We start from the raw sequence: 22,012 nt of genomic DNA, 5'->3' as shown, positions 1-22,012 counted from the left end.
TTTAATTTAGCTTTGCATCACCCTAGGGAGCAGCTGCAACTGCCAGCAGGGCTGAGCGAGGGTAGGCATTGGCTTGAGCACTGGCCTCTTGGGGAGCTAAAATCAGCCGACATTCGAGCCCAAATTCCTGGTTTCATCCCGAGCAAAGATTAAGCCATGTGAAACGCCACCACAAGTGGTTATATTCGTATTTAAGATTTCTAGACACTTTCTGCTCTCCTACTTCCATGCTCGTATATACTGAATATATTGTTTCACTGCAATTCACTATAACAAAATATAAAATGCGGTGTTCAGAGGCTTTTAAATTTATAAGGCTACTGTATAGCAATATTCCATTGTGTGTTGGATGCATAAATATTTATTTAGGGAAATGAGGTTGTGTAGAAGAACAAACAGAAAAGAGAGTATTTTATTACTCAACATTGCTTTTGCAAAATCTCCGTGTCCCATCTTCCATTAATAACACCGCAGTTTATAAGCTGCATTAAATCAGAAGCCTCTGCAATGCAGGAATATGGCATTAAAATTACAGCAATGTAAAAAACTCTGGGCGAGATCAGAATTATCTCCACCAGGCTGTGTGCTGTAGCCATATAAACCATACAGAAGGATTTCATGGGCAGACACAGGAGAGCGAAGGAAGATGCCGGTTCCTATTTGGCTCCACACAGGAGTATCCATGTAGCTCCTTCAGGCCATGGATCGGGCCGGGCTGGTGCCATAAAGAACAGCTTGAATATAGTATAGCTGGAAAAATAAATATAAAGAAGAAATTAAAGAATAAGAGGCCATGAAGCAATATAATGTGAGTGTAGCCTCAGCGCCAGATTGGTGGGAATTGAATGAAAAGCAGGCGTTCAGCTGGAGAGGTGCAGGCCTCTGGGCAGGGGTCGGACCCTTTGCTGCCATCACCAGCGGAGGGCACAGAGCTACCTGTTGGGGAGAGGGTGGGTGTGTAAGGGCTGCTCTCGGCGCTGGTGGCTCATCTTCCCCCTCTCTCCTTTGCTCAGATGCGTATGCGAGAGGATCCGGTTCTTCAACGTCCAACGCTTGTACACTGTCAGCCATCAGCACGATAATGATCTCGCTCACAGCTCGATCCAGTTTATGACAAAAATTACATAAAGGACTTCTTGTTTATAATATAAGCAACATTTAGCTAGTTGTTTCGAAGACACCCAGTACTAAGTAATATTGTGGTTTGAGTACATCTTACTACTGGAAAAATGTTTATGCTTCTTTAGGAATGGCATTATACAGTACTTCCTCAAAGCAAATATAGCTTTGTCTGAAGTTTCCTTGGAAACTCTGCAATGCACTGAAAACATCTGTAATATGATGTTACCAAAGCAGTTTACATATGTCCTTATATGCATATTTTTTATTATATATTTAGTGTTTTATAGAATTTTTTAAAGTTAACATATGATGTAGATATTAATTTTTCCTCTGCTATAAAATGCTATGGACAACATTATCATGAAAATATTGTTTGAATTTTTTCCTTTATGACCGAGAGTTCAAAGTTGTTCTTAGTAAATTGGCTGCAACTTTCCTGTACAGTTTTACAAGGCTACGCAAGGCAGAACTGCTTCAGATCGGGTTCACAATGCAGCTGCATTTAAGGGCAGTTACGATGATTCTTGTGTTAAATCAAGTGCTTCTAACACACGCGATTTCACATTTTATTCGGAGGACTAAGCGAGACAAACTCCAAAGGCTCAGAAAGAACACTATAATCTTGAAAAACCACACAGCTTCTGGTTATTTGCGGACTACAGGACATGTAGCTGATATTCTGGCATCATGCAGTAAGGTTCCATTTTTACCATCTTGAAATAGCTTTGGCTTTATCATGATTAGCATTAAATTGGGTAGGGACTAAGGTAGTGCAGAGACATCACCTCTGCCTCTGCTGACACCGAGGGGCAGGCAGCAGCAGGAGCCAGGAACCGAGGGCCCCCGGCACGAGCCCTGCTCAGCCCACGTCGCTGCTCTGCCCGTTGCACCGAGGACGTCAGGGTACAGCGGCTCTGACACCAGGCTCGCCGGCGCTCACTCCCCACGTGTGCTTTCCCATAACTCATCATTCTTCCCAAGTCCACCACAGAAAACGTTCAGACCCTGGCCGGGACCTGGCCGCACGGGGCTCCCCCCGGCCTGCAGGGTGGCCGCGGTTCTGCAGGAGCTCTTCGGAGAGACCTGGAGGCATCACGGAGGCACGCCGGAAAAAGAGGATATCCACAGCAAAATCATTCTTCTTAAGAGAAGGACTGTTTGTTACTACGGGGTAATTTTGTAAGTTCACTCAGATGGGATAATGCTAGTACAAGGCAATGGAATTTTCTATAAAATTTTCAAGTTTAAATGCGCTGCAGTGGTTTATTATTATTTTTTCCTGATAGCTTGAATTTGCCTGTAACTTGTCTTTTTTGCTTACAAAATAATACAGTTAACTTTTAGACCTTCTAAATATATTTATTCAGTAACGCATAATCAGGATTCCACTTGTGTAAAAGTCAGGGGTGTTGACCAGAGAAATATTGTCAGTATTTCAAGCTGTGTTCCTTTCTTAGTTTGATATGGTTACTTCTATGTAAAAAAAAATAAAAACGACAAAAAAAAACACAAAACCAAAAAAAATGGAACAACAACAAAAAAAAAAGCTTCTGTAGTTTTCTCCCCGGTGTAAATGATATTTATCAGTGATCTAGCAGATGTAATCTTTTTTTAAAGGTATTGGTAATAAATATTCTGTCATTTGTAAAGATACCTGTCTGCAAGGAGCGTTTGTCCTCCATGCTTCGTTGCACCTGGTGATAAGTTTTTTAAGGGTGAGACATCAGGTAAGATATCACTTTTCCCATTGTCTTTGTGGATTTTTGCAACTTTTTGCAATTCTAGTTCTGATTTTTAGGTGTGGCAGCGCAGAGAAGCCCTGTGATCCGAGTCACTCTGCTGACTCTACCCAGGGGCTGTGCTGAGGGTGCCAGGCCACCTGGCACTCAACCTTGCTGCTTGGCCAAGTGTTTCACCAAGGCCAAGGGCTGCTGGCCAGCAGGACAGGCTGTCACGGCGAAAAGCCCCACTTCTGAGTGAGGGTGGAGGCACCAACTGAGCATTTACAGGCTCCCAGTGCTGCTTCATGGAAAAAATACAGAAAGCTGTGCACCAAAACCAACAGGCTGCTGGCCTCATCATCACCGACTCATTGCAATTGTTTGTGTGGCTTTCTTGCAATTTGCATCCTTACCAGTGACAAGGAAAATCAAAAGCTCATTTTTCACTTCCAGGGCTGTCAGCAGAAAGCCAGGTACCCGTCCAAGCCCCTGGTGCCTGGAGTGCCCAGGGCTGCAGAGCTTTCACTGGGAAGTGCCGAGCATTCACACACACACTTTTGAATTACCAAATGTACAGCTCAAGTGCAAAATGCACTTAAATGTATTGCATTAATCTCTGCAGAATCTTTCCCTTAATGGGAATGAAGTTATATTTAGAACTTTTATTTATTAGGGTACTTGAAGGCATGACATAAATGAAATACACTATAGTAAATGAATTCTCTTTCAACTCGTTTTTAGGATTTTACTAATGAAATTCTGATTTTCAGACTGTTAAAGTTGGGCACCTCAAATCCATTAAAATCACATGCAGCAGAGGCATTTGAGGCACAAACATTGTTATATTAATGAGCTACATTAATTTTGATGGAGCCATGCTATTTCACCCAGATGAGAACCGGCTCATTTATTATAATTATTTTTAGTTTGTTGCACCTGGGAACTCCATTATGTTTAGGCACTTTCCAAACAATTTACTTGCTAGGTCAAATTTCTTTCTTTCTTTTTTTTTTTTTCTTTTTATTCTTTGTTAATGTGCTTAACCCCACCTCTGGGCAGCTCAGTGGGTAGGAGGCTTCTTGGGCAGCCAAAGGGACTCTGCAAGAGGAGCAGAGCATCGTGGTCAGCAGCGGATGAGTTCAAAGCCTGAGCGGGGCAAGCAGTTTCAGGCAGGAGGTTTATTTGTTAACTTGCTTAGTGGATTACACAACAGAAGTACACAAAGCACAAACAGAAACCCACAATGATCCAGACTAGGTTCCTTTAAGATGGAACAACAGATAGGTAAGAAAAACAGGTTGCAATATTGAGCTTGGATTTTTAAAATTACAAAAAAAGGAGTCGTCCAGCTCCTGTCTCAGAAAGCCCTGTTAAAACCACCAAGAGTTCCATGGCAACTTTCTGTAATTATGTGTAATTGAGAACTCTGCATTCCCAGGCTGTGTTTTCTAGATGCAATTGAAGAAAGTTATCAGTATGTGCCCTTTTTTTTTCTCCTTTTTTTTTTTTTCTTTCTTTTTCAAGGAGCTGTCTGTCAGTTTTCTGCAGGGTTTCATGGCTATTTCCCAGAACAGTTGCCAGTTGCCAGGGGCCCCAGCCATGTACCTTACTGCCTGCACCAGTACCATGTACCTTACTGCTACACAAAAATCCCGATTTGCATTTTTACATCTTTAAGTTGTCAGAAGTATTTAAAACAAACAAAAAAAAAAATCCAAAAGACTAAGCTACCTACCAAAAAAAGCCACCAGCTCTTTTCCAGGATTTTTTTTTTTCATGCAAGAACCATGGCACTAGTTCCGTGCACTTACACCCTGCTTACACCATGACTTTCTGTGGGGCAGCTCATCCCCACGTGGGGTGCCCTGGGACTTGGCGTGGCCCTGCTGTGTGAGCCTGTGCTGCTTCAGAAGACAAAGTCATCCAGGGCACTGCAGGAGAGATCTTCGTCGAAGCTGACGAGCTCCGTCTCTGTCTCGCTGGTGCAGGTGCGTGCTCTCTGAAAAGCAAGCAGAGATTTAGGTGGCTAACTGCAGGTAAGCAGAGGTTATCAACTAACTCCATTAGCTAAGTGAGCTCACATTTTCTAGCTGCAGTGTTGATATTTGCTATTTTTCATGTTCTTATGTGTGATACCCTAAGTCATATTATTTTACAGCAACAACTTTAATTAAAAACAAACATTATACTATAATCTTTTAAGCCTGTTTCCTTGACCAGACCATGGAATAATAACCATGCCCAGAAAATCAAACCAGTATTCTGAGGGGACAAATTAAAATCAAGTTACTGAGCAGCACTTCCCTTGAGCAGACAATGAGGAGTTTTATCTTATCTGTAAGGCAAATGTATTTACCAGGAAGTGACAGCAAGCATAATAAGGCTTAAAACCAGCTTAGCAGTAGGACCCAAGCATTTCTCACTGTTAGGTTTCACAGAATAAATCAGCTCTCCAGGAGCCAAGCTGCAGTCCCTGCCAAGGCAGGGCTCTGCCTGGCCGGGCACCTGCAAGGAGCAGCTCCAGCGGCTTTCTGTGCAGAAGGCAGAGCCACAGGTACAGCACCCTGTGGCTGAAATGCCCTGCATGATAGAAACCAGACAGCAGCACTTAATCCTTCCCCTGGAAGGAATAAGTCTGGAATAGGCCTTTCCCCTTTGGGCTTATTTTCATTTGTTTTTTATCCTCCACAAACAAGGTCAAACCAAGGGCTACTGCAGGCTGGGATCTGTGGTGCTCTGGCCCCCTGGCAGAGGAGGTGGTCCCAAAGCCGGGTGGGCTCTGACCCTACACACACAGCTTCCCAAATGGCTAAATGTGAGGGCTGACTCCATGGGACACCATAGGTAAGGCAACGCATGGCGTTACACTATCTGCACCCACCTATTTCCCATTTGGCAGGTTTTGCACAACACATTTGGCAACTGAGCCCACATTCAATGCTGACATTAGAAATTCTAAGAGGTCAAAAGGCTGTAACTCAGCAGTAACAGACTGTGCTGATAGTCCTACAGGGAAAGAGCAGCACAAAAGCACAAATGTTCCTTCAATCATTAAAAAAAATAAATAAAAATGTTACTTTACCTCATACTCATTTGGAAAGGGATCTCTGAACTTGTTGCTGGGTGTTGGAATTGGTGGAAACAGTTTACGCCACACAAATTTCCTGTGAAAAACAGTGGCAGAGGGCTATGAAAGGACTGCTCTTTCTGATGGATGAAGCATCTGACAAGCAGCGCATTTCTCCCTGAGAAGCCAGGTCATACCCTGTGAGCCCTCCTGCTCCCCTCCTGCATCTGCAGCTGGAAGCAGCAGCACTGGATTCAAAGGGATCAGAGCAGAGAGTAATGGTCCACTGGACACTTCTGGACCCTGGGGATAAGTGGATGACAAAAAGGAGGGGCCCCAACAGCCTGTCCCCTGCAGCTGTAGTGGAGAACCGGGGCGCTGCCGCATCCAGCAAGGCAGTAAGAGCCCCATCTTGGAGAGAAACTAATTGCGCTCATCTCTGCTCACACACAGCTGCTTCCCAAGGGCTGCGCTGTCATGTGCCTTGTTTGGACATACAGGACAGGCTGCCTCTTGCTCAGATGATGGTTTCTGGACATAATCTGCCTCTGCGTTATGGTAGGAGAGCAAGTGCAAATAATTGTGCACTGAGGGAGCACGGAGGAGGCAAGGAGTGGGGCCAGAGAGGGCTGACAAGTAAACGGTTCCACTTAGCGGGATAATAACTCATCCTGCTAGAACCCTTTGAGACACTCCTGTCCTGCCCGACGCTCTTTAGCCTGGCTAAATGTACTAGGCATAGGTACTTTTGTGATAGCAAGTGCTGCCGAGCAAACGTTTTCTTGGCTTTGATACACCCCAGCGTACAGAGTTTGCATTTCAGTCACTAAAATGCCTTCACTGTCTCTACCTCTGCATAGCATGAGGTTTAAGTAGGGTCAGGTTTTAATGGGAACATGGCCTAACTGGAGATCAGAGGATTTCGCCCAGAATTAGTGTGCGGAGATGCTTTGATGTCCATGAAGCAGAGACGTGGCCCAGGTGTGGAGGCCTGGCAGCAGCCCTCCTGCCTCCTTGCTGCTGGGACCGAGGGCAGGGCTGCTCCTGCCCGGGTCACTTGGTGACAATTCTGCCTGGTGCCTGGTTAGCCGAGCGCTTATGTTATTATGACTATTCTTTTGAAAGCTTTCTGATTTCTGTCAAGTTCTCTTTTATCCTGTTATTCCTCCTCAGCAGGGAGTCTAAAATAAATTCCTGCTGCTCTCTTACTCTTTTCCATAGCTTTCATTCTGAGATAGAAAAAAAAAATCCTCATCTCTCTCCCTCTCTCCCACACCCTCCCCGTGCAAGAGTTTCTTCAAAGTATTTTCTGACTATCAGTTTAGAGCTAAAACTTCCTGGCTGAGCTGCTGCTGCCTCGAAGGAGACATTGCTGCATAACTAATTACTTGGTGAAGGGAAGGGACGTACGGCTGCTGGCACAACAGAAGACCTGACCAAGCAAACTATGGGACGTCTCCCCATTGCTGCACATGGACCGGGGTCTATGAAGGGGGTGTGAAGCCAGAACCTAGACTACGGGGAGGAAAAGCAGTGTGTAGGTACTCCATGGCTCCTCACTCCATCGCAATTCCCCAGCTTTCCAGGGGCCAGGCCCCAGAGGCCTTATGGTTTCACCTTTGTCCTGGTTACTAATTCCAGACAGACCCTGGATTCAGCTTCAAACTCCAACAAGAGCAGCTAATCCAGGGTCAAAATGAAGGCCTCTCTTCTTGACCATGAGAAGGTTTTGTGTGGAGAAAGCCAATAATCTACTTTGCTACTGCTGTGCAAGTTTAGTTGCCTTGTGACATGACAAAGGCTCATTTTGCTTTCTGAAACCAGGTTTACACCGGGACATGACATTAGATTAGATTAGGATATAGATTAGATAAGGACACATCTAATGTAATCTAAATAATTTATTATGCTCAACAGAAACAGGATCACTTCCTACAGGGTGGATCTGAAAGGGCCCTTGGTAGCGAGGTGTGCAGCAGGCCTGGCACTTCTGGGGGCAAAGCAAGGGCCTGGTCTGTCCTCTACCTCTTCCCCCCAGCTCCTAGCAGGGACACATTTCTAGTTGTGCTGTTTATCAATGAAAGATTTTGATGGAGCCGTACCAAAATTATTTATTGAGTCACCAAAAAGCGTAAGTTACATGTCACTTAAGGAGAGGTGCACAAACACTCAGCAGAAATGAGGCCGAAGCACACGGGTTCGTGGTGGTTGCATGCCCCTCAGGTGCAAGAGTCTGCAGTGAGGCGGTGGTGGGGTGCTTACAGTGATGCTCTCAGTATGGTCCTGGTCTTTTTTGGCAGGACACTGAAAAGTTGGAGTTAAGTGATTAAAATATTTTGTCCAAGAAAGTTTTCCCGACATCTGTGTTTGCCTCTATTCGGGTAAGATCATGGCCCTTTCCATCAGCATTTATTTGCACCTTCAGGCTTTAGAAACACTCTACAGGACCCTTCCTTGTGGCTTAACTCGGTGTTTCAGCTTTTTCACTCTAGCTATTGTGCTGTCTCTCTTGCTGAAATTTGCCACTTTCCCATGGGCTGTGGCATTAAAAGGCCTAAGATAAACAAAGAGAGATAAGTAAGAGAACATGCTCTTTTTTCCCTCTTCTAACCTCTACAATGAGGCTGATAAAACATTTTTCACAGTATGTTGGAGTGCCTTTTCTAGTGTCTTGCCTCCCCAGAGATTCCTTGTGACATTTTCCAAAGGACTTCCCTGTAGCGGGTGGCTGGTGACTGCTGGTCAGGGACTGGTGTGGCATGCAGAGGAGGGAGGGGAACCTGGTGGAGGGCCGGATGACTGCTCTGATTGCAGGGCACACAGGGCTGCTCACTGGCCTGATTTCAGTTAAGTGGAGAGCAGCTAGGGGCAAGTTGTTAACTACATCCTCCTGTGGGCTCACCTCCAGGAGAAAGTGGTATTCTGAGGCACAGCCTAAGGAGGTACAGAAGATGCTCATTCATGAAGACAGAGGGCAAACTAGGGAAGCATTCGATTGTACTTTTTATCAAGAAAATATTGCCATCAGCTACTGCAACTATCCAAACAGTCCCAGAGGGCTATCTTGCCTTGGGATATTTTTTTCCCAAGCAGTGGTCTTTATTTCCGATGATTGTAGTCACCAAGAATTATACAGAAAAATTTATAGAAGTCTTTGGTGTAATGAAATTCTTTATAATGCCTTCAAATTGTATGAAATTTGAAATGATTCTGTGGCTTGAATTGCATGGTACACTTCATGAATTTTCAACAGCAGTAAAAATGAAAGAGGGTAATAATGAAATTGTGATCTAGGGAACCTGTTCTACTTTTAATATCTGCACATTCAATAAACGTGCAGGCTAAGCACTACGCTTCATCTTTTCGCACTTCCTCCCAGGGTGGGCTGGAGGACTAGAGAAAGGGACAATGGAGTAGAGAAGTGACAAGGTACTGAGTAGGAAACTGCCAGGGATGGACAGAAGAAAGATAGCAAAACCATGAAACAGCAGGCAGATAAAACTTTAATCACTTTGGCAAAGATGGTATGTAATGAGCCTTTGGGTGCTAGAGAATTATACACCAGTCAGGCAGAGAGAAAATCCTAGAAGCTACCAGTGTCAAACATCTGATACTGGAAATGCTAGCTTAAATTTGCCCAGTGGATTAAAGTTCATAAAATGCATTAGTACAGCATCTTCAAGCCAGTCTTTGAGTAGAAATCTATACCAATTTCTTCCCCATCTCTTTTCAAGGGCATTTGCATAATATCCAAATAGTTGCTAAACTCCATGGGACAACAAGGAGCGTTATGAGTGCTACTAACTGTTTTTGGACAAAGATGTTCGTGGCTATCCCAAAGAGAGAGGAGAGAGTTGATCAAGTTGGTGACAGAGCAGTGGAGGACCTACAGCCATACAGAGAGGTCAGTCCATACAGGTATCTGTGATGTTTGCAAGGGGGGTTTGGAGATATCCAACATACTAAGGCTGCTTAAGAACATGTGTATATGAATGCAATATGAATATAAACTCTCTGTATAGTTAATCTTTCTTTTTCCAAAGACAATTATTTGTTGAGACCTGCTAGACTAACTAAATTAACTTAAGAACAGGTTATTATGGATATCAGATGCTTTGGGAGAGTTAATAACATTTATTTTAATATAACATTCCTGGAGAGACCCTTCTTTATTTGATAAAAAAGGAAAATAGTCATGGACCTATCAGGATGACCAATAATTTAAAAGGCACTAAAGAAATTAATTAAAATAAGTAGCAGAGTTGAGGACAGCGCCTAAGTTACTGGGAGCTGTGTTTATTGTGGACCTGATAATTGCTGCTTGCTCCATGTTTCAGGGAAGAAGCTTGTAATTACATTGATTCTTTAATTCATCACTTATGACCTGATCAGTCACTGCTACAGAAATCCAATGTAGCTGGTTTCTTTACAGCACATTTTGGGAAGCTGGGCTATAAAGCATCTGTTTTGGCATCTATAGCCTCTGTAGTATTTAAAAATAAGCTAAACAAATAGTTTAAAAAGCTCATAACAAGCAACAGTTCAATACACTTCCTCCTGATAAGGGGTAAGGAGGAGCAACAAGCTCAAAGGACCAGAATTTCTACATCTTCAGAGCATCTACCACACTACTTGATGTCACCTGTAATTCAGACCACATGCCTGGGGCCCAGTATTGAGTGTAGTTGTACAGGCTGATGTAGACATGACTGAGAAAATACTGGACTGTACATTTTAGCCATGAAAGACGCTCTTAGCAGTTTCACCAGGGTTAAAGACAGAATCCTCCTGTGGAAACTGTTGACCCAACAATACCCATTTAAGTGAGGAAATGAGATGTGGACAAACAGGTTTTTAAGAAATTCTCCTAACTCAGTATATATATACATATATTTTTTTTTTCTTAAAATTAAATTGAACAACCCTCTTACCTCTCCAATTTTGCTGAATGTTATTATAAATAATTAATGAGGATGTACTGTAATGTAGTGTAATGAGGATTCGGTACTTTTGCTTTGCATAATTATGCTTGAATACTGAACTTGGTGCCCCTCCTGAAAATTAAGCAAAGCTTTTAATGTCACCCCACACCTGTTCAACACCTACTACTTAGTTACACTGTAATTACAACGAAGTTATTGATACTTACATTTTGCATATTATACCAACAAGCACGATTGTAGCACACATGGACACACAGAGCACAGCCAGAATCCAGGCTATGAAATTCTCCTGTTTGTTTTCTCCTGAGTTTCAAGAAAAAAAAAAAATAATATATATAAAACATGCACTTTATCACAGGTTATTTTTAAGCACACTTTTACAAAAGGTTTCATCAGCTGTTTTATATTCAGATCACAGTTTAACACACAAACTATGAAGACCTGCTACCTCTGTTTAAAACTGAAGTGTAGAGCTTCAAGAATAGTTGCCATGAAGATGACTTTTTGATTTCATCAATACATTTCTTTCATTTTATTGCCACCAAGCCGAGAAGCATGAAGTGCCTGCTCTGCCAGTACCACCAGGATGCCAGGCTGCTTTACACCGCACCCCGGGATGCACCACGCCGTGCTGTATTCGCATGGCTGGTACCCAGCAGAGGCACTGCTTGCTTATAACCTCAGGCACAACCTGTTTGTTCTCCATTAAACCCTTCTTCATTTCTGTTAATTCTCTCTAGCCAACAACTACACTTCTCTGACTTTGTTAACTTCCCTGCAAAAAAAGATGTTGAAACACCCTATTTTTCTTGTGAGCTGTTGCTGCTACATTTCCTCAGGGAGAATTTCTCTACTGCCTCTGCCTGGGAGCAGACAGGTATTTCTATCAAGGTCAACGTTTCCATTTTAAAAAGGCATGCTTAGTGACCACGACCATTATTTTGTGCCATATTATGCCATATAACAAAAGCATTTACATTGAACTGCATTTTCAAAAGGTTGCTGAGTCCGTGTGTGCTTCCGATAACTACCTGTCCCATGCATCAGGATGTCAGCTCTGCCATTACCAGGTAATTGAGAGGACATGAATCGGCCAGCAGCAGGCCTGATGGGTTTATTGGTGCTGCAGACAAAACAATATTCAATTTTGGCCTGATTTCTTTCAGAGAAACAGGGAGCTGAGCCTGCCATCTCCACCAGAGGCTGCAGCGGCACAGCAGGCCCCACGACCAGGGCAATGTCACGAGCATGCCTGTGTGGATCCATCCTGAGCCTTTGTACCACTGTGGCAGTGGTACACAGCTTTTCAACAAGCATGATAGGATGGCTAATTTTCATTCAAGAAAGTAGGATTTGAGGTGTAACTGTCAACACAGCTGGGTTATTCCCAGCCAAGCCAGTATTAAGGCCCATCCTGGATATGTTTGAGGCTTTAGTAATTTTTATTGGAAGACTAACTTTCTTTTTATCTTTTTTTTTTTTTTTTTTTTTTAATCATCCCAGTGGATTTCCCATATTCAGTATTTGCTGAGCATTAGTGGAGGAGTCTGTAACGATGATGTTCCCAGGTTCCCCAGTTATCATCACTCTGCACAACAGAGATGGCTCCAAAAGCACTTGAGCTGCTGTAGAGGTGCCTTCAAATGCTTCAGCTTTGCTGGGAAAGCAGAATCAGGACAGCACAAATGTGCTGCGAGGTATTTCTCTGCCCCAAACTTGACCTATAGATTTTCTTTTAAACTGTGAGCCGTGGCAGTGGCTATTCACAGGTACCTACCATCTCACAGATTTGATGTCATGCATAGTTAATAAGGCCGGCCGGCCTACTCAGCTGCATTAATGATTTCTGTATCTAGCTTTGTCTGACTGTAGTGCTTCCAACCAACCTCTCAGAGACAGATGGCATCAAGATCCACTTTCACAATGCTCTTTTTGGCATCATATGGCTGCACTGAATCTGGTTTGATCACCACAGCTCAAGGAAAGGAAGCAGAATTATATTTCAATTTTTAGCAAAGTCAGAAGACTGCTGCTACAGGAAAAAGTATAGTAAACAGGAGAGAGTAAGGGACTACTTTCTTTTTTTTTTTTTTTTTCTTTTTGTGAAAACCAGGAAGTGAAGAAACTCAAAAGATAACAGCAAAGCAGGATGTCTATGAACAAACAGTCGATAACGTGCCATGATAAGAAAACTGCTATTTCCAGAAAAGAAAAAGAAAAAAAAAGCCATGTTCAGCAAGCAGAAAATACAGAACAAAGTGGGGCAAATTATTATGTTCCAAAGATGCTAAAATCATGCTGTTTTTGTTTTGGTTTTTGTTGTGGTTTTGGTTTTGTTTTCATTTTTCTATTTTATTTATTTTTTTATGATAGCTCTAATAAAGTAGTAATTGACATGACCACTCATATTAACTTCCAGCATGAGTATCATGGTGCATGCCAGGGAAATATATGTGAAAACTAAAGAAGTAATGTAATTAAAAGGCCTTAGCTAGAACTTGGGCCTTAAGCTAGTCTAAAGTAGATGTAGACTCTGAAAACATAAGCATATACAAACAACAAACTGCTTAAAAAAATAATAATAATCTACATGTTCAAAAGTTGGGGGGATATTTTTTATTTCTAATGTATTAATTACTACAATGTATTTTTTTTTTTTACAAGACAAGGGCATATCATTCTTACCAACATAAAGAATTTCACTCCAGTCACTCCAAAATCCTCTTCTACAACATATATGATGGTTAGCTCTTATTTGTATGGAATACTTGCAGGTAACGTCAATCCTTAATCTGAATTCATTTGAGTATATGTTCCATATCTGTTAGAAAAACAATATCATACTGTTGTAGATTACTTATGGCTAGGCAACTCAGGCAAAAAAAAAAAAATCTTTTTCATCTTTTTATTTTAAAAAAGATCTTTACTAAACTAAGAGTGAGCATCAGGCCTTGCTTTTGAAGAAATAACTCTATTTGTAAGTGTAATTTCTCTCCTAATACACCTATGTCTTAGGGCAAAGTTTTTGAAAGATGCTTCATTTTGGATTCTTCCTTAAGACGCTTCATGCTGGAGTTTCAGAATTTTCCACCTTCATCCTGTTAAAGCTAGATGCAATAAAACTTTCCTTTTTGTCCTTCAGTTTTCCAAGCTGTCTTGGAAATAGTTTGTTGTAGACATAAATGATATCCAAAAGAAGAATTAAAATGTGCAAACTGATGAGACTTTGGCTTTGTTGAACCAAAGTCACAAATGGGACACGAGTTTCACCAATAATCCATAGTTTCAAAAAATGCACTGATGCAGGTTTTATTTAAAATTATTTTAAATTTGTACCATATCCATGAATACGAGGCTTTTTTCCAAGGCTGCATAAAGGCAACTTCTAGCTATTGAGGACACTCAGCTCAGAGGAGGGATCATGACGTAATACTTGGGCACCAGAAAAGCAATTACCTGCTCGTTACCTGTCTTCAAGTTGATGAGGTAAAATTCATATTCAAAACACTCTTTAGAGAAAGGAGAAATTGGCTTCTCCCATGTGGCCAGGAGATCATTTTGCTCTAAGAATACAGAGACATTTCTGGGAACATTCACTTTTTCTACAAAAAGAAAATCATGCCAGTTATTTATAGAGCAAAGCTAAAATTCTAACAATTGGAGCAGTTTAGAACTTGATAGTGTTTCCAAGTAGGACCTATAATCCTTGAATTTATTTCACATTTTGGGGAAAAAAAAAAAAAAGAAAAAAAAAAGGATTTGGGAGGAATAACTATATTACAGAAAATAATTAAGGGAAAACAGTTTAAAAATCCAGTTAAAAGCTTTCAGAAAGTAGATTACTGGGGGGGAGGTATTTATTAAATTATTTTTCACAAATGCATGAAATTAATAATAGACTGTTTAGAAAAAAATCTTTTTATTAAAAATAAAAAGAAAATGCAGCAAGGGAAGTTGCTGAAAATGGGGGAAAAATCATAGAAATAGATCGGCAACTATTACGAGGCTGATTTCTAAAAAGAAACGATGTCAAACGTTTTATATGTTAATAAAGCTATGAGAAAGGGAAATGTTACATGTGTACAAAAAAAGTGAAAGGCATGGAACTAATGATGAAGGAAAATAAATTCCTTGGGTTGAAGAGACTGATGGCTAACGCCTTTTATTCTATAGTCTAATGCCTTCCTTTAAGACATGGTTATCCTGAACGTTGTGTTCCTTTTAAAGAACAGATGTAAAACAAAAGGTAGTAAAAACTACTTGAAGGTATATTAATTAACTCAATAGAAAATGTATATTTAAATAATCCTTAGGCTACAGAATATTAATTCTCTTTCTAGTTTTTCTTTCAATTTTTGTCATTCTATAACAAATTATTAAAATCTAAATTAGTTGAAGCCATCAGTTTCTGTCTCATCCTCCCTTCCAGTTTCATTGACATCCACGCAAAACCAGCACATGCTTTCACCTGCATCAAGGACAATTCAGTTCACTAATATTAATTTACAAATCTTTTGACAACCCTGCTAGACATTTACTTTTTTTTTTTTAATGCATTTCTACTCACCAATGGCATTTTGGTTAAATAATTGCTGAAAAGGTCTGATTGCAGCATACTTGCTAGACCCATTAATATGTATTACAATGAGTTTGTCGATCTCATCAGGAATAATATGAGTCACTGAAAATCTGCACTCTATATTCCTGTTCCACTTGTCTTTGATATAATCTTGACATTCTTCAGTGCAGGTCTCATACCTAAATTAAAACATTTGTGATAAATGATGTTCTTAAAGAAATTTGTTGCTGAGTAAATTGGGAGAAGACACCAACCTGTAAAATAGAAAGTACTTGGTATCTTCTGGGGCCCCTTTGCCAGGAAGCCAAGTGCAGTGGAGAGAAACGGTACTAAAAATGGTGAATTGAGTAGCACAGGACAAATTAGTGACAGCTGTATTTGCAGCACCTATAGAATCACAGAATTATAAAACAGAAAAACAAGAAAAATAACTAATTACAGAAGTTGTAAGAAAATTGTGTTTCTAAGACACTGGTTAAACTCTTTGGTATGTTTTATCTACGTTGTATATTTTCTTTGTGTTTTATATATCACACGATTCTATCAGCAATGGAAGGATGAATATTCCTAGCCACTGTAAGTAAAGCTATACCACACAGCATTACATATTTCACATACACCTTGTAATTCAAGGCAATATCATATTTCATTATCATAAAACGTATGAAAGTAGGTTATCTTTGCCTTAGCAAGGAATTTTTAGAAACTTTTTGTATGAGTTATCCATGTTGTGCCTCTCCAGATTATATTCCAGGCTTCACAGCTGTAGAGAAAGGCCTGGACTAAATAGTTTGGTAAAACCAACATAGCAGGTGTAGGGGAAACTGCCATTTAGTATTAAACCTGTCACCTTTTGATGTCTAGTCCACAGACGAGTACAGAACACAAACTTCAGACCTCCCTCACGTTTCTTCTTACCTGGTGGAGGCTGGAGTTCTGCTGTCACCCAGTCACTTGTCATCTGAAGGCCATTATGGAAAAGTAATGTCCGAATGTGTGCAGAGAAACCATTGTGAAGTACAGCTGTTTGGAAACTGTGAGTCTTCTTTGTATCATACTATAATAAAAATAATAAATAAATAATAATAATAATAATAATAATAATAATAATAATAATAATAATAATAATAATAATAATAATAATAATAATAATAAAGCAACACATGATGGAAGCTGAATTAAGGGACCTGCAGAGAGTGATCTTCTACAAAGGGTGGGCCTTTAGCAACTGCCTCACTATATGGTTACTTGAAACCTTGAAGGCAGTGTGTACCTGCTCATCGCTTAGCTTGGCCCTGGCCATCCTGTGCTTCCACAGCAGCAGTCCTGTAGATCGTGACTCACAGCAAAGCCTTAAATTAGTTGCTTTAAATAGCCCACAGGAGCAAACCAGCCATCTAGTGTCAGGAGCAGAGGCAAACCAGCTAGATAGCTGAGCTCGTTATATTAAATGTATAAAGCTAGACAGCACAAATAACCCACACAAGTGTTTAAAGTTTCTCAGTCAAGACAACAGGACCCTTATCTTACCTAAATTTGCCTATAATGCATAGCTGTGGCAAAACACAGTCTAACATTTTAACGCTAACCTAGCATTAATCTAACGATAACCTACCATTAAATAAACTGACTGGAATGGGGAGCAGTATCACGTAAACCCAGTCTACAGCTTTCCCTTCGAGATGAATGCTGCAGAAACTGCCAATTCCCTGGGCAATTCCTAACCCTTGTCCCAGCAGAACTGTACCCATAAGCACAGATGAAAGCACAGTGCTCAAAGTACTAGTTTATGGTGGAAGAGAGTAAGTGACTCAATATGTCAATCATTCAAGAGACATATCACACATACTGCACTCTGATTTGCTGCCATAACAGGAATTCAGACTTCTTAGGATACTGGACTTAATTTTACCTCTTCCGACACAGGAGCTAAGATTTTCACATCATATCTAATAGTGTAGTTTTTTTGTTCTTGATTGGGGTTTGGCTTCCAGCGCAGAAGTACTCGAGCTAATGCAGAGACCGTAAGGGTAAAGTTAACAGGTGGGAAAACCTGAACTGTAAGGAAGAAAACAAAAATATTCACAATGCAATAATGCAGTGCATTGTTTAGACCACTAGCTATTTATAAGTAAAGGGTAGTAGAAGAAAACCATAACAGATTTTATTTCAATATTGTATTCTCTCAACAGCTTCTAACAAAATGTTTCTAATATTTGAAAAGTATCTTTAAGTAACACCCAAAACTTCATCAAATAAGAGTCTACATAAAACTTAGCTTAAAAAATGACTTTTTACAACAGTTTCAACTTGTAAATCACAATGACATATTGCATTTCTCTTATTAATTAGTTTCAGGTTTTTCAACCTTGATCCTGACAGCTACATAGGCGCTGGGCATCCATACTGAATGGGGCCGATCAAGTGATCAGCCGTGTGATCAATTCTCACCCACACAGGCTGGCAGAACAGCATGACGTGGGGGCTTTCTAAGTGAAGGCTGACAGCCACAAGAAGTCATACACGAGAGAAACAAAAGTATGATGAACAGAGGAATTAAGCACAAATGGAAGAAAACATAGAAGGATGGGAATGATAATTTAAAATGACAGGGCAAGAGGGATTCCTGGAGCTCTTATGGAAATGAAGGTCTCATGCTGGGGGAAAATGTTAGCATATAAATAGCAACACAGTGAAATAATCAATCTACTCCCCTCCATTTCTAGAGTTCTTCAGAGCCCGTCCTCCCTTATTTGCCATCTCTCAGGCAGCTTTTAATGCCCATTTGTTCCATTTTCAAACAAGTGCCTCGCATTAGAAAAACTGCCTCATAAAGAGTCAGAAAACCCTGACACAAACTTCCTTGAACTGCTTTCTTTAAAATGTTCTTTGTTGAGATGTCCGCAAAAAAAGGTCAACATTAAGGTTCTTGGTATACCAGGACTGCTGCCAATGATGCTTTATGTCATCAAGTTTCTGCAGCTAAGTCTAGTTTTATTCCTGGAAGTAAAATTGCAGTCCTGAACAACGCTGTTGTTCTGCACAGATTTACATCATTAAATAAACCAGGCCAGGAGGCACTGTCACCCTGGAGGCCTGGTGGCACACAGCTTGCACCTACACACCCCGCACACCTCCCCTCACAGCAAAGGTGATCCAGACTGCCCTTGGGAGCAGTCCTGGGACACTGGCTGGGAGAAATCTCACAGAGATAGGGTAAAATGATCCCAGGAAGCATCTTAACACAGCATGGACATCTGTGGGCCTCTCGTCAGGGCATGCCATGGCCTGTCTCATTTACATGTAGAACAGCACATTTGACTAACACCTCGTGGGGCCTTGGTCACCCCAGTGCTGAAGCACCACGTTGGTAGGAAGGAACACACCTTACCTGCTTTACCTTGAGGTACATGTAGCTGAACCACGATCATTGTCCAAAGGAGGATCAGACAAACTCTCATCATGCTGGTCATAATGTTTAGACGGTCAAGGAGAATGACTGTATATCAGTGTACGTGGCTTGCCATCATTTTACATCAGATGCTGAGAGCTAAAAACAAACCCAAGCCCAAGCATTAAGCATACATGTACAAATCATGGAGCACAGTGCTGATATAGCCACATGATCAAAAGGATGAAACTGCATAGACTTTTCTCGTTCCCTTGCAGGAAAATGCATCTTGCTGCAGCCAAATCTAACTTAAGTACCAATCACCACATCTCATTTTGCTCCCTTTGCTTTTGTCAGCCCCCCCTTGAAAAAGCTACTGTTTTCAACACTGTCATGTGTGAATGTTCAGAGCAGCAGTCACGGAGCTACCACATCTCTTCACAGAGAGCAGGAAGTCAGGTACAGGTATATTGGCTTTCAGTGGAGTCCCCTTTACTCCAAGAACAGAAATATCTATATTTTTAGCTGCCACTAGATATAAAATGACTACTTACTCAAATGTACTTTCCAGTTTCTGTTTCAATAACGCTCACTAAAGAAGCTGTCTCAGTGCTCACCTCAAGGCTAATTCTCCAGTGTTAATTATGGGGTGTAAGAGAAACGATTTTGTTTGTTTCTAATTTAAATGACCGACTATTTTTAATGCTTAAAAACAGCATGTTCTTATGCTTCCTACAGATTGTTTCATGAAGTACTGGGGGGAAAAATCTGTGTCTTATCATTCATGTATAACCTAATATAAACAACATGGAAATACAGAACAGCAGCTTTCCAAAATGTTCTTACTGAAGAGAAATACGCCCTCCCAGCCCAATCATACTGCTTCCCTGGGGCATCTATAGCAATTTCTTGTGTGGAAAACATAATATTTTCAGATGGTAATGAGCAGAGAAAGCATCTTTAACCCATCAGTTCTCAGTGAACCTCCAATAAATAACCCAGAGACTGGAAGCAATCCAATTGATCACAGTTGGGGTACTTCTGCTATGCAGTAACTATTTTTAAAAATGGTGTATGAATGCTTAGTTCATTAAAATGATGCATAATCCACAATACAGTGTGTTTCTTAATGTCCAAGTCCACTCATTATCTATATTCGTATTCCGTATGTATCTAGTATTCTGCTAGCCAAAATGTGTACGAGGCTAATTGAACCTCTGGAGTTTTCTAACGCATTATTCCTGGAGAGTTAGGGCTTGCTTTTATGTAAGCTGGGTTATTGAAAGACATTTTGGTTATTCCAAAATGTATGTGAATCGCAACCAGGTAATTATTATAGACACCATACATTTATGCTTACACAATGCCACTAAGACTCGATCACACTACCATTCATAAAAAGTCTGTTCTTTTTGGATTGTAACTTTTGGATGTACTTTTTTTTTTTTTTTTTTTTTAAAGCAATCACTTCAGTACACTATTAAAAAAAAATCTTTAGAAAGCTTCATGTTTTACAACTGCTTAGGATTCACATCTACTAACTTGAGTAATCTCAGTACGTTGGTACGTTGGTTTCAGGATGGCTCTGACATTCAGCACAACTAAAAACCTGACACTCTCCTTCCTTTGCTTATATTGGCTTCAGTTGCCTAAACGTTTTCTACTTTGCCCTCAAAAAGTAAGTATTCTGATTCTTCTTAGGCACATTCTTTTCCTTGTACTTTTGAAAAGACCATAAAGATCAACTTTTGATTCAGAAGTACTTTAGCTGTCTAAAAGCATACGATTATTAGACAGAGATCTAACATTTCCTGGCAAACAGTTGCTAATTTGTAATTTGGTATAAAATATTACTATAATGTAGACTGGATTTTAATAATTATTCTTGTTTTTCTTGTCATTTTATTTTTCTCTACCTTATTTTCAAAAATGTTACTTTTCTTTTTCTTGCTATCAGCCTAACATTGAAATTTAACTTTTGGAAGAGGTATTTCCATAGCTGTGTGAGCTGAGTAAATGAACATCCCACAAAATGTGATAACCTGGGTGTTTCATGTGATAAATTACTGAAAATAAAATCAAAATAAGTAATTTAAGTAAAGAAGTTAACAAGAAATGTACAACAGGATTATGCTCCTCACACAAATTGATATAATAACTTCCCAGGATGAATAAAAGCCTTGATTATATTATGTTTTGGTTATATACAGTAAAAAGTCATAAGCAGAAGGTAAAAGATACGTTCCCTTCACGAAGGGGAATTTATTCCTTCTTAAAGTGCAGTATAAATCTAAACCATAGAAAATAGCCTCTAAAAGGTAATGATTTTCTTTTAGCTGACATATGTTCCACCATCTCAGAGGCAACTGGTCAGAAGCAGATTCCAGATGGATTTCCCAGTATAATGAAAAAATGGCTTTTCAAAGTGGGACCTTTTCAGTCTTCAAACAAAGCACAACAAGGCAAAAAAAAAACAACAATCTACAACACATATCCCAGAAGGTTACCTGTGGAGTCTCAAAAGTTCCGTGAAGAGCCTGCTCTGTTTGTTCAAACGTCCTCTGGGTCATCTCCCTGTGGGTTTCTTTTATAACTGCTGTCTTTTAAGTACAAATGTGATAGGTACTTCAGAAATGATAGCAGATGATAAGTTAGACAAGCATGCATTGAAAAAGGGAACTACAGATTTAACCACAGGGTGGAAGGCTCTATTCTAGCACACAGTCTTACTTTATTTATTGACGGTTATATACCATAGTCTGATAATTCTCCAATAACTTTGCAAGAGTTAAGCAATGTTTAAACACGGGACTGCAAAGAAATAACCTACAGACAGCTACCTACTGACCAGTGCCAATATTCCAAGTTGTTCTTCTCCCTAGAAAATCAAATCCTGATGTTGTCAGAAGACTGTGCATCTTGTTCAATGATCCTGCTATGTGGAAACCAGTGGTATTTTGAGAAGTTACCAATATCAGAGCAAGACCAGCTTTCTAAACACGTGCAGAGAGCTGTGATCCATGGGTTTGGATAACAGGCTCATAACCAGGACAAGCAGTGGAAACCATCCATGGGGCCTAGAGAAAACCCTACAGAAAGTGCAGCTATTCGTAACCAACTTATAGGAAAGGTGAGAAGGTTAATGACTTATTTTCATTAGGAACCTGGCCTGCAGATAAACTAAATGTG

General features: G+C 40.5%; 2 protein-coding genes across 9 annotated transcripts in view; one reads left to right on the top strand and one right to left on the bottom strand.

Annotated features, from left to right (window-relative positions):
- LOC137862358 (contactin-4) overlaps positions 1 to 2,773 on the top strand; it is a 295,385-nt gene extending 292,612 nt beyond the window's left edge. For all 6 annotated transcript variants that reach the window (XM_068694353.1, XM_068694348.1, XM_068694349.1 and 3 more), the window contains one exon: positions 1,014 to 2,773. In XM_068694353.1, coding sequence (XP_068550454.1) covers positions 1,014 to 1,114 — 101 coding nt within the window. In that variant the 3' untranslated portion in view covers positions 1,115 to 2,773. The remainder of the gene's footprint in view (positions 1 to 1,013) is intronic.
- Positions 2,774 to 4,002: 1,229 nt separating this feature from the next.
- IL5RA (interleukin 5 receptor subunit alpha) lies at positions 4,003 to 21,459 on the bottom strand. 3 transcript variants are annotated; one of them, XM_068694354.1, is made up of 11 exons: positions 21,331 to 21,459; positions 18,824 to 18,982; positions 17,345 to 17,490; positions 16,351 to 16,489; positions 15,687 to 15,819; positions 15,421 to 15,611; positions 14,310 to 14,455; positions 13,539 to 13,674; positions 11,060 to 11,156; positions 5,926 to 6,007; positions 4,003 to 4,842 (listed from the first exon to the last, which is right to left on the bottom strand). In XM_068694354.1, exons 2-11 carry the CDS (start codon positions 18,903 to 18,905, stop codon positions 4,750 to 4,752), a joined length of 1,245 nt encoding a protein of 414 aa, XP_068550455.1. In that variant the 5' UTR covers positions 18,906 to 18,982; positions 21,331 to 21,459; the 3' UTR covers positions 4,003 to 4,749. The 3 variants fall into 3 exon arrangements, with proteins under 3 accessions (XP_068550455.1, XP_068550457.1, XP_068550456.1); XM_068694356.1 differs by lacking the exons at positions 4,003 to 4,842; positions 5,926 to 6,007 and adding an exon at positions 7,973 to 8,214; XM_068694355.1 differs by lacking the exons at positions 4,003 to 4,842; positions 5,926 to 6,007 and adding an exon at positions 8,221 to 8,464.
- Positions 21,460 to 22,012: the final 553 nt, after the last annotated feature.

This window comes from Anas acuta, chromosome 11 (assembly GCF_963932015.1).
Source record: "Anas acuta chromosome 11, bAnaAcu1.1, whole genome shotgun sequence".
Taxonomy (NCBI): Eukaryota; Metazoa; Chordata; class Aves; order Anseriformes; family Anatidae; genus Anas; species Anas acuta.
This window is presented reverse-complemented; position numbering and strand designations above follow the sequence as displayed.